At 40.8% G+C, this 12,816-nt stretch overlaps 1 protein-coding gene across 1 annotated transcript in view; it reads left to right on the top strand.

Moving 5' to 3' along the window:
* The first annotated feature begins 2,579 nt into the window (after positions 1 to 2,579).
* Positions 2,580 to 12,816, top strand: part of DAB1 (Dab, reelin signal transducer, homolog 1 (Drosophila)) — a 66,375-nt gene continuing 56,138 nt past the window's right edge. The window contains exon 1 of the mRNA XM_010297588.1: positions 2,580 to 2,631. Coding sequence (XP_010295890.1) covers positions 2,580 to 2,631 — 52 coding nt within the window. The remainder of the gene's footprint in view (positions 2,632 to 12,816) is intronic.

Genomic DNA, 12,816 nt, shown 5'->3' with positions numbered 1-12,816 from the left:
CTAATCATGAAATATAGTTTAGGCTCCTTTTGTATTCATGATACATTTTATGAACCTTTTTTGTTGCTGGTGATGTCAGCAGAATCTCTCTGTTGAATTATGGATTAGATATTTAATCAAGGTATGTGCATTATTATACAAGTCACTTCTTTCAGTTTTCTCTGGAAAAATGAAATAAAAAAAAATTGATTTGCAACGGAATTGAGCGGACACCCAATAAATAAAATTCACTTATGCATCTTGTACCTCTGTCTAACAACATGTAAATACAAAACGCAAGGTGCATGTCCAGCAGGCCTTTCTACTGGAAGCCAAAGAGAATTTCTACATAGTGAGAAAGGAATACAAAATTCAGAATCATGTCTGCCGACTCTGATGCTGTGTTTTGTAGTTGTTCCTGCAGCTGTTAGTTTTAAAACATCTGTTTGCCCTGGTGTTTCTTTTCTCAACATCTTGAATCGTAGTTGATGTGTGGCTGCAAGACCAGTTCAGGATCACCAGACTAGCTGGGTTTGCAGTTACATCTGGTTTTATTCCAAATTATGTTTTTGTCCAGCTGTCTCTTAAAACCATTTCTGTGAGTTGCTAGGATACATTTCTAAAAGTGGAAACTGTTTACACAGCCTCAATATGAAAAAATCTTTGTATTTCACTTACTTCTTGCCAAGGCTTCATTACAAGGCAGTGGTGGAGTTTACCAAGCTCTCAGAATTGTCCTACAATCCCGTTTCTTTGTTTGTTATAATCAGAGAAATACATAGCTGATTAAATCAATCTTGTTTTGTCTACCGTTATGAACTCCTTCGCTGAGCTTCCCATTAGCATTATTCAGATGGATGTTTAATCAGCTCAATCCTGGCCAAGGCCAGTCCCGCAAGCGTTGCTGGACGAGGTGGGTCTAATCGGAGCCACGCTGGATCGTCTTCCTTTCGTACGTGCACACGTGTGCGTGTGCTTTCTGCTTGACAAATGCCTAAGATCTGAGATGGTGAAAAGGTGAAATCGGATCATTTGAAATAAAGTCAAACCCACACATTTTCCTAAGGACAGTGTTGAAGGTTTAGGTAAAAAACCTTGAAGTTTATGTGAGCGAGGGATGGGTCGAAGCAGCAGTGCAGACCAGCCAAAAGGCAGTGTCAGCCTCTGCATAACGAGTTCCGCGTAGTTTTTAAATTGCCACTTGCCAAAACGTGATCCCAAGGATCAAGTTTTCCTCATCTTACATCTACTGTAACTTGCCTTGTCTTATACTGTTAGGTTTTCTAAAATACGAAGTTTTTTTATATAACAGTAGTCTTTTAACTATAAAACCTATACAGTAGAAATAATTTTTCAACACCTGAATTTATAATTTAATCTGCCTCTTCAGGCTCACTGTTGATGTTTTTAATATCAAATAGATTTTATTTTTGTGGAATCACATAGGAGAGTGGCTGAAGAAAGAGTTAGCATTTAAATTTTAAGAGAATTTTTTCTTAAGTGGTAGTTCAGAGGTTAGTCTTGTTAGCCACCGTTGTGTTTCTTTCAAACCAGTCCAATAGGCAGTTAAATAACTGCTACGGACATAATCAACGATCAGATTATATTGAACGCCTGCAGACTCCACCAGAGAGGTCTGAGAGAAAACTGTTCCAGATGAAACAAAACATAGCATTTAAATCCTAGCATGAGAAGCAGCCAGACAACGGGAACACAAATCACGGTGTGATCACCCCTGTAGAAGAATGTTTAGAAAATTAATATTAGGACACTGGTAACCGAAAGCATTTAAAAGTGTTAATGCCTTCCTTTTATTTTCTTTGATTAAAAAGGTCATTGACAGAACGTAGCTGTGAGCATACGTGGTGCCTTGAGCAAATACGGGAGTACTGGCTGTAAAGTGCTCAGGTCTTGGTACAGCTCCTGCAGGTGTCAGAGGACTGAACGCCTAAGGGTGGGACACAACTTCTTAAAATGCTGGCCAGAAACACACATTTTTGTGTAACTGCATGGTTGATGACTTCGAGTCTCATCCTCTAATGATTTGTTTTCAGGTGCAGCCTTTCTTGATTGTTAAAGACAAACTGAAGGTTTGTCGATACGCAAAGGTGAAAGACCATCAAAATGTCTTAAGTCTTGAGTGTTCTCCTCTGTTGTTCAGGGACTACTTCTTAACTGAGGAAAGGTAAAGCTATTCATTCCTCTCTGTCCTGGAAGCAAAGAATCCTATAGATTACAGACACGTATAAGCTATTCCATAGGACCTAGGAGGAGAACCTGCACGCAGCCTTTGTGCTTTTTCAGTCTTGCTGTGGGCACTGCTCTGAGGAGTGTCTCCTCATTTTGACTTACCAGTATGGTGCTAGAATGGCACAAAAGAAAACATAGTAAAGCGAAGAATTAGGCTCATCGTTTTTTGCCTTAGGAATGATAGTACTATACATTTTTTCAGTTACACCTCCTGGCAGTATATTAGAAGACTAAATACAGGCTTATGCAGCACTTACTTGGGGAGGTAAGTTAAAAGATTTTACTTCTGCCAAGCCAAAAGCTTTCAGGATATTTAATAGGGGTACGGTTGGTAAAAAGTGGTATCCATCATGTGGGTGCTGATAAAAGCAAGTACTGGTGAAAGCAAGGGGAAATCCACAGGTAAGCTGAATGCTGCAGCAGGGTACAGTAGAATGAAGAAGATGGTGATCTTCTTTGCCTGCAACAGTACTGAAAACCATGGAGATGCTATTTGTTCTTGTGTTTATATGATCACCTAGTCACAGACGGCCTTGGCTGGGTGATGAACTTTTCCATCTCCCTGTTATTTCAAGTGCTACCTGCAGCTTGGAGTCATTCCTAATCTCCCACTGGGAGGGCCTAGATCTCGTTGAGCATGTGGACGATGTAAGTCATTGTATACTCCCCTTTCCTCCTGGTAGTCTTCTAATTGTGATGGAAAGACTTCTTTGAGTTGAGGAAGTGCGGAAACATGGTTTGTTGGGTCTTGATGTTGATCTAAGCTCTAAGGAAACAAGCTCACAGCGTGGCCTTTCTTCAGCAAATCCATTTATAGGGTGTCTCTCATCTGTTCAGCTGCCTATTTCCCCCTGACTGGTAAAGTGAAAAGTTCATAATGCAGATGAGACCTGACTGAAATTGGCCTGAAGGTTCAAGTGTTAATATAGGGAAGAACAAGCATGAGAAAGGAGGATGGGGGTTTCCGTTGCTTTGCACATTCCCACATACAGCCATGGAGTGTGTGGCTGTGTTACTCTTGTTTCCTTGGGAAACCAGAGTAAAAATAATGGCAAATAGAAAATAATAACAATTCTGTTACTACACAATACATTGTAAGCGAAAAACATTATCCACGTCTCTGGATTACCAGAGTGTTTGAAGCTGCAATAACCCAGTTGTTAGGAACCATAATTTAGATGATTTTTTTTTTTTTTACATAAATATGACTTATTTGAAGTATGTTGAATTAGGAAACTCATGAATAAATATTTTGACATAATCAGAATTATATGGCTAGAACTTGACCTACTTTGCATGACAGATGCTTGGGAATCTGCCAGCTAATAGCATACTAACCTGGCATAGCAGTGCCCTATGTTATAATACACTAAGCTGCATACAGACATTAAATTATTAGATTGTTGGGTTGTTTTTTTTCCATGGAGATTAGACACAGTCAGTTTTGTTTGTACATGAGTAAGTTAGAGGCAAGTTATGTCCAAAGGAGGACTCGTGCATCGTTTGATAAATGTTTTCAATGTGGTCTCGCAAAATACTGTTAGAGGTAGAAAGAGCCAGAAAAGCTTGATGGTACCAGCCACCAAATAACTAGAGTACTACACTAAGTAGACAGGTCTTAAGCTGTTCAGAAGATAAGCAAGAGGAATAAGAATGTTTTAAAAGTCTGGTAATATTTTAATGATATAAATAGAATCTGTTTTTTTCCCCTGAGACTGTTCTTTATGCTTGTGTTGATTTCAGCAGGCTGATTTTTATCTGCACGTCCTTAAAGTTAATACAACAAGGATTTTATATAGGTTAAGTCAATGAAGAACGCTGACCTAGGAATAAAACAGTATTCTCTTCCTTTTGAGTGCATCTGTGGGTTTTTTTTTAAATAATCTTCCTCTATTATTTTAAGAAACAAGGATGATAGAACAGTTTAGGTGCACTTTGCACAGAGTATAGTTTTCAAGCTTCATAAATTTTTGTTGTTCAAGTTCAGTGCAAGAAATAGTAGTGCTTTTATTTGTAAGTACCACTGGTTTTTATTTTTAATGGGAGAAAGGTAACTTTATCTTGGCTCAGTGATAGTGAAGAAAACGCTCCTCTCATTTAATTCATGCAACGAAAAATACCATATTCAATTTCATTAGCTTCTTCACTCGGTTCCCAGTTGTTTTCTCTGTTTTTAAAGAACTTCTGTAGATGAAGTGAACTTTGTTCACACTTTTTTCCCAAGGTTTCCAGAGGAGTATGATTTTGTTTTCTTGTAATGAACTCTTGTTATCACAAAGGTAGTAAGAACACATGTATAATCTTGGCAAATAATATGTCCTTTTTCAAGTCTTAAGGAGGGACAGACTGAGACACAGCTGCTACGCTCTATCTTGATTTACTCCAGCAGCCTAAAACTTTCTAGAACTAATTTAAGCCATCCCTTTAACACCCATTCTTCTTCCAGAAAGGATACAACTGGGTCATCCTTGCGGCTACCAGAGACAGCCTTCGGGGCTGTAAACACCTTCAGGCACTGCTCACTTGGGCACTGAGCTTCTCCTTTCAGGTGATGAAGGCATCATTTTTAAATAAGTCATGTTTGGAGGACACTGATTTGCATTTGAGCAACCCAGGTTCGTTGGAAACTTCACCGAAGGGCAGGAGACGGAGGTGATTATTTGGCTGTGAGTTACAGTCAGCCTTTTCAAGAGCTTCTCTGTGGCTCGCAGGGTGTTTGGAAGGAGGGTTGTTAGCAGTTTCTGTGTGGTTGTGCTATATCTTCCTGTTGTTCTTCAGGTGAACAGCTCTGAAATACTGGACTGGTCTGCCGGGGCCTCAGCAAATCTGTTAAAATTTGTAACAATTTTGGTAGCACTAAATCCTCGGCCTTGGTCTTTTCTTCTGTCTCCCCTCACATACCAACAGGCTCTTCAGATTCAAACATTCTAGGTTAGCTTGGCAAGCAGTTGGGTCCTTGTGCCCTTACAACTCATCCCATTTGCCCAATGTCTTGAAAAATTGATGCGACTTTTCCCAGTTGAGTAATTTCCTTTCCTCTTACTTGGAGTAGAGTTCTCTGGTGAGTTTTGTCAGTTTGATTTTGTTGTATTTTATTAGTTTTCTAACAATATTCTGTTTCATTCTTCGTTTCCTGAATACCAGCCCAAACACTTTGGCACCTTGATGCCTGGTCAACGTAGTTCCAGAAACAGAATGGTTATCCTGATGGGCTGATGGTCCGTGGAACTACACACACGAGAGATGTGCAAACTCCAGTTTGTTACCTCTGGAATTCATTATGGCCCAGGGGTGTTTCACTTCTTCCTAATGCTTTGCCCAAGGATGATTGCCAGCAGTAGTCTTTTCATTTCTGCCTCCTGCTGCCACTTTGACAATAGGAACGGCAGCAGGAGGCAAAAATTAAAGGACCAGATTGAAAGAAGCACTTTGCCACTGTTGTAATTTTGAAATTGATGGCGTTTTCTAGCCCAAAGTCTCAGGAAAAAAAACTGCTTTCCTCTTTGCCTCCTATTGTTTTTCCAACCGGGAGAGACATTCTCTGATGTTGCAGAGGCAGTGGGAGGCCAAAATGAAAATCATTTTCTTCCTGAAACATTGGATAGCAAAATGTGAACAATTTCATCAGGGAAACAGTGGTTTGGTTTTTTGTTGACTGCCATGTGGTGAATACTGGTATTTCCGTTTGCCCGTGGAAAATAAATAGCAGCTGCTTTTCGTATTGAATTTACGTGATCATGGGATAATTTCTACAAATCTTATTTACTGTGAGTTTTTAACATGTCACTTTCATTCTTTTCCTTTTTCTGCATGAGAATAGGCTGTGTAAGGTGGGGGCAGAATTCCCTTCTGAGTGTCCACGTGCTGCCTCTAACGCTATGGCCTTGGAGGCAGCATTTTAAGTCAGAAACTTACGGGTCTGCACGTTCCAGAACTGCATTTTATATCGATATAATCAGGATGACTAATAAATCCAGGTGTAATTGTCGGTTCCACTAATTCCACAGGAAGAAAGGCGCAGAGCGGCTCTGCGGCTGCACTGCTGCGTCGGCGACGTAGTGGCCGTCACAGCACGGCGCGTGGTGCAGCCTGTTGTGACCTACTGCATCAGGTTGGTAACCGGTGTAACTAGTACTGGCATGAGTCGTCAACAAAATGAAAGTTCTACGTTGGCGAAGAGGATGGCTGAAAGCGAAGGGGTGCAGCCCTGGTGGAGGCCTGGCAGGGGCTGTGGTTTCATCCAGCGTGGTGCAGAGTCCCACTCCTGTGCGCGCACGCAGCGCTGGTGCGGTCGGAGACCAGAGTGTTGACAAGAGAGGGTAAAGTGTAAATCGATGAATGGCTTTGTCCTCCTGCTTTAGCTGTTACGGGCTATTGCTCTTTTCTTTGGGGACTTTAGTGTCTGTAATTAGTTACCGCGAATGGAAAGATTTTTCTCTTATTGAACATGTGAGAAATTTGGGAATGTTAATCAGCAGAGCATAACCTTTTCTTAACTTGCTCTTTGTACAGTCCCGGAGAATTAACATTTATCTTAGGGCGGCACAAGAATTTGGCATTTGTATGAAGTGAACTGATTCTCCACCCTTTCTCTTTCTTTATACATAACAAAAACTAAACTCTTTGATAGACTCATCAACAGAATATGTTTGTGGGCTTTGAAGTGTAAATTGTGAATTTGTGTGTCTCAACATGACTTTGGGGCGCCGCGTGTAAGCGCATGCATGTCTGTGTCCTGGATTAGTTAAAGTTTAATTAAAATTGTTCCTGAAAACGACATACTTAAAGGCAGATATAGGTAGACACATAAAAGCAGCTTGATTTTTTTTTTTCCCCCCCATAAGTTCTGAGCACTTTTAGTTCTTGTAGGATTAAAGAGAGTCAGGGGAATTCAGCAACTCTGCAAATCTTGCTGCATGTTCACATATCAAAATAATTATTTAGATGCTCATCTTTAAATGATCAGTTTTCCTAGTGTTGGATGATTTTTTTCAGCTGTTTTAAGGTGCTTCTCGGGGCCACAGTGGAGCTTGGAAGGAAACGCAATTCTAATTTACCATTCTGTTCCCCAGCAAGGTCACTTTTGGTTGGGGAATGACACATGCTGGGGTAATGTAGTAGGGCCATTTGGACTGGCCTCTCCTTGCTGCTTTGGAACGAACTCCCTTATGGAGATTTTTGACAGTAGATGGTACCTACTGGCTGCCCCATTAGGGCAGTTTTGCTTGGGCATATTAGCGTACCTGCAATGAGTCCCTTGGTTTTCAGAACGTCTGGGCTCGTACCGTGTCCCATCCAAATGCAGTGCACATATTAACACCAATTAAGAATCACTATAAAATCAATTACCTTTTCTTAGTGATTTTGTCTCAGAAGCAACCAATTTCACACTGACATCCAGGCAAGCGGGTAAGGAATGAACTGGTTGATGACCGTGTTTTCCCAAGGGCTTTATTTACTTGACATTTTGATGTCTGCTTGATTTAAACATTTACCCCAGCTTTGAAACGTTAGGCGAACAAAGTTTGCTGCACTATCTTCTTTCTTTTAAAGGGGAAAATCCACAGATACCTTGCTATCTCTTCCTCTCTAGTTGTACAGAAAACACCATTTTTATTCCTACTCTCTAAGAGCAGAAAATGGACCGCCAAGTTTTCCGTGTTTCCATTTTGGTTGCTCCCTAGGGCTTGCTGAACAAGGCTAATATTCCCAAACGAAGTTTTATTGCAGTGTCTTAGTTCAGTTGAAATCAGTGTAGAATTTGGGATTTTAGCTGCTTCTGCATCCAGCCTGTAAAAGGCACCTTACAAAATGCCTTTCAAAGATTTATGAAGACTTGCACGGTACCGAGGCTGAAAGGAAGTTTAATTACATTCAGCTTTTGGTCATTTCTGTGTCTGAGGATGTGCCCATATACTGTCATCTCAAAGACCATCTAAGAAAATAAAATTGATCAGTGAGCCTTCTGGCTAGAACTAAAACGAGTGCTTTGTCATCTGCCCATGGAGCATATGTGCTCAATCACTGCCATCTCCCATGTGCTCTCCCTAGACTCTCCATCACTGAGGTTTGTCCAAAATTTTAATCAAACATTATTTCATACTGTGGCCTTCTCTGTAAATAATTGAATTTTTCTCTTGACGTACTCACACATACTTCTTTGCTCTATAAAGAAATAATTTAATCTAGTCCATGCGACCATTTTGCTTTGGAGGCAGTAAAATGTACATCTTGTTTTGTCTTAGCTTGTGTAGAGTACAAAGCATTAAAATAAAAACTTGGCAAGTGCAATTCCTGTCATCTTGTGAATGACATCTCTGCTCATAAACCTCTGATCAAAGACAGCAAATAATACAGAAACATCTTATTTACTTATATAGGAAACTTGGTTCTAAGAGTGGGGATGTATAGGTGTCCTGGAGTACAGTAATTCACAGGATAATAATGCCAGAAGCCATAAAATCTCTTGGTGGAGGTTACTGTGAATAGCAGTGCTGAACAATCGGGAAGTACTGCTGAGATGATAGTCTGAACAATGATTGAGTTTTCCTGGAGAGCCCTCATCTGTGTTTAAAATTGTAGGTAATGTTTTCAGATTTAACCGTAATAGAAGTTCATTGAGCCTTCGGAGTGGTTTCTGTTTCCCCTCTTCAAGTGGTTTATCATGTTCCGTAGAAATAGTCTCGGTCTTTGCATTCGAGACAAATGTTTGCGTTGCTGGCAAAATGGGACATTTTACCTTTTTCTGAGCAGAAGCACCAAGAGGACCGAAGCACCAGCAGGATGGAGGTTCTCCCTCTAGTTCCTCAAGCTTGGAAGCTCGCGTGCTTCCTGATGGCACTCTTGGGCAAGGGCAGCTCATAAGAAGAGGTAGGGTTCTTGGCGGGAGGAGGTTTAAAAGGTAGTTTACTGAGGTTTCATGTACCTGTGCCTTTGGCAACATTGCTTTGTTAATACAGTAGACCCCAGCAGGGTTCACTTGTCGACGCTACAGCAAGCTATCTCTAGCTGGGTAAGCTAAAAGCACCCCAGAACATGTCTTGCTTTTTAGGAGTTTCCCTACCAGTTGGTGAAAGGAGAAGTTTGCATTCAAGTTGTACTCATGTACTGAAACCAAGCGTTTCGTATCGAGTCCTATATAGAAAAGACGTACTTATTCCCTATAAAATTTTAACATGCTTTTTAAGGTTGCAATCCACCCCCCAAGAATAGACTGCATTTCACTACATCAGTAAGGCTTTTTCAGTTGCTAGGAACTAGCCTTCATCGATGAAGTAAAGTGTGAAATTTGAAGTACATCTTCATTTAAAAGACAGCAGCGACTGATGTTGCGAGCAGATCTTGCTGTGAACGTACTCTCGTCAGTTGAGATGAATTACAGGTCTTGACATTATACTCTTACATAACTCTCTTGTTAAAAGAAGTTAAAAATCTCTAATTGCAAGAAACTCATTTGAGAAATATTGTAAGAGGAAGAGAATGCTAGGGATAACATAAGAAGTTAAATTGTGTGCACATGTACTGCTAGGTATGATGTGTTTAATTTTCTAAAGTGTTACGTTAAAAACAGAAGAAGATTTTAGTTTTCTGTGTCAGATCTAGGTGCAACACAGCGGGTTTGGGCAGTCGCGCTCCCAAAGACAGTGACAAATACACAACCTGGAAACGCGAAGTTCTCTACCAGTAGCAGAAAAGTTCAGAAATTAGATTAACAGATAGCAGGAGGATCTGGGAACTTGCGGGGTTTTTAGTTTTAAAATCCCAAGTAAGTATTCTACACTGAACATTTTTATGCCTATGAAGAAAGAATTGCATTCCTGAGATGCTGCGGTCTTGGTATCAAGATCCATCCCTTTGCGAGACGGGTAGTTTTGAGCCCTCTGCAGCAGACTCGTGCTTCTGTGAAGCCATTGAGAAAAATATGCCATTGAGGAGAATAATCTGAGCTTTTCATGATTCCTTCTTGAATTGCTGTTTAGTTGCTGCTGTACTGAAAGGTATATATATTTATGTATGGGTATTTTCTCTTTTACACCTGCTTGTGTACTTCCCCCCCTCCAGGGAAATGTGTAGTTGATTAAAATTACCTTGAATTTTCTTTAGATAATTGATACCAAATGAAGCTGTGCACAATGTGTGCATGCATATGTGCAAATACATAAAGTTATGGATGCATATATATGTGGACATAGGGACGTATATACACGCAGCTAACTGGAAATACCTTTCATTTAGTAATTAATTCACTAGTCTTCAGTGTGTGCGGCATCTTGGAGGTCATTCTGCACCACAGTGTTTTGTATTTTCCATTGTGTTGGTGCTATAAAAATGCTAATTGTCTCCATGAAGATGTAGGCTGTTTGTAAGTGCGTATGTGATTGTTTTTCAGCCCTGCAAGATATAAGGAGGTGTTATTTCAGGTTTATAATTTGAATGTGTGATGGATACAACTTTGACAGTTTATTAGTTAGAAAAGAAAAAAAAGACAGTGGTGTGTTGTTCTTCAGCGAATTGATTGCCAGGAGCATGTTATTGACTTTGGAGATAATATCATTATATATTTTACAGTCGTAAAATCAAGAAATTCAGATTATGCCCTGAGGGCTTCACACATTTAAATAAAGGATATAGCCATTTCCAGGGCTATTGGTTTAGATTAGCGGGTGCTGTGAAGAATGCGTAGTGTGTTACAAGGCCATAGAGAAAAAGCGACAGTGTGCTTATTGCAGTGATGCTTTGGTTTATTTTCCTTTTCTATTTATGAAATATGCTTACTTACATATCCCCTGGGAGAATGAACAGCATTTGCTCTAAATGTTAGCGTATTAATACAATGTTAGCTTGGTGCTCTGTTGGGCTAAGAGCCAAAATCGAGTGTAATCCTTGACTTGTACCAAGAGTGAGGATAAGTCTCCTTGAGATGCTCACCAAAATACACAGTGCCTGGGAAGGAAGCCTTGCGTGAGCTTTAGTCTGCAAAGTTAAGAGCATTACTTGGAGACGGATAACCTAATGCAAACACAACTCACTCTCCTTTTTGACATCAGAGTCCGGGTTGATGGCAGCTGGTAGGCTGCTGAGACGGTAATGTCCCCTGAGCGGCGCCAGTGACCACCGCTGATGGGTATGGCCTGGGGAGCACCCACCTCCAGCACTCAACTTGAGCTGCTCTGACCTGGGTCTTCCACAGTAGCTTATGCTCCTCTTGGACTGGTTACTAGTCACGTCTTGGCATTCAGTGCACTTGAGGTACTTGCGTGAAGTACGCAAGGTTCTGGGTTCATGTCTGTCTCTAGCTTGCTTTACAGAATCTGGGTTTAATTAAGGTATATTGCCTTTAATAAAAATGACTGGCTGTGTTAAAAACCTTGTTTATTACTTTTACAGTGTATTTAGTGAGATGGATAAAATACCTTAACGCTGATCATGATGATAAGCCTCTCTCTAGATGCGAGCTCAGAAGCACATTTCGTCACCCAGCTCAGGGATTGGTTGTTCTCTTCAAAGACTGTGAAGTCCAAGTGCAATCTCGCAACTCGGCAGCAAAGGTCATGTTTTCCCACTTAGGCAGGAGCAGTGGCTCCAGCTGGAACACATATGGCTTAAAGGTGAACGGTGACGTCTATAGAAGTTGATAAAATAATTACTCTTACATTTACATTTTAAGAGCCTCTGAGGATTATAAATCTATATGCTGCAAACAAACATTTCTTCCCCTGTGTCAACAGCAGCACATTTTCTAATTAAAAGTGATCACCTTTCTAAATCGAATTTGTGCGATGTTGTTGTTAGTGGGCTTTTAGCTTTTGCCTTTTTTTCTCAGTTTGGGGCATGAGAATCAAATTGATTTTAGTTTTGTTGATAATCTGGTTCCATTTTGGATTGTGAAGTGCTTGTGTTGAGTTGCCAACATATGCTTAGGATATTTCTTTGCTTATGAAAAGATATTTATGAAAGCATTTTAGAGCAAACCATTGGAAAATACTCATTGGTCTTGAAGTTAAAAAAGTTATAATACGAAAATTTAATTCAGGATCATTTTAGAATGACCTAGCGGTGCTAGTCCTCTGATGAAGAACGCCAGGCAGATCCCTACCTGCGTAGGGTACAGTGGACAACTGAGAAGGGCATCAGCTGCTCCCCTGGCGTGGCTTTGGCAGCTGTAGTCTTCTCTGCGGTCAAGAAATCCTAAAATAAGATCTCAGGAAATAGGTGGTGTGGAAAGAAGCGGTTGTCATTAAACATGTGCTTCTAATTTTGCTGTAGATTATGGTCTAGTAATGACTTGAGACCTCAAGCTTCAGTTTTCCATAAAATCTTCGTAGTTGGTTTAGAATGTCCCCTTTCCTACCCTTGAGATGTTATTTGTGGTTTGAGGAAGGCAAGCTGAGAATGAAAGCCCCAAGATGCTGTGGCTCGTTATTCAAATAAAACTGAGCTCCAGCAGTCAGTGCGGTCCCGCACCCGGGATAATCCTCCTTCCCGCAGGCTGGGACCGAGCGAGCGCGGTGGGAGGGGGTGGCTGGAGAGCCGCGCGCGGCAGCGGGTCTCCGCGCCCACCAAAGGGGGGAGCCGCAAAGGAGAAAA

This window comes from Phaethon lepturus, unplaced genomic scaffold (assembly GCF_000687285.1).
Source record: "Phaethon lepturus isolate BGI_N335 unplaced genomic scaffold, ASM68728v1 scaffold3152, whole genome shotgun sequence".
NCBI lineage: Eukaryota > Metazoa > Chordata > Aves > Phaethontiformes > Phaethontidae > Phaethon > Phaethon lepturus.
Note: the sequence above shows the minus strand (reverse complement) of the source record. Positions and strands in the feature narration are given on the sequence as shown.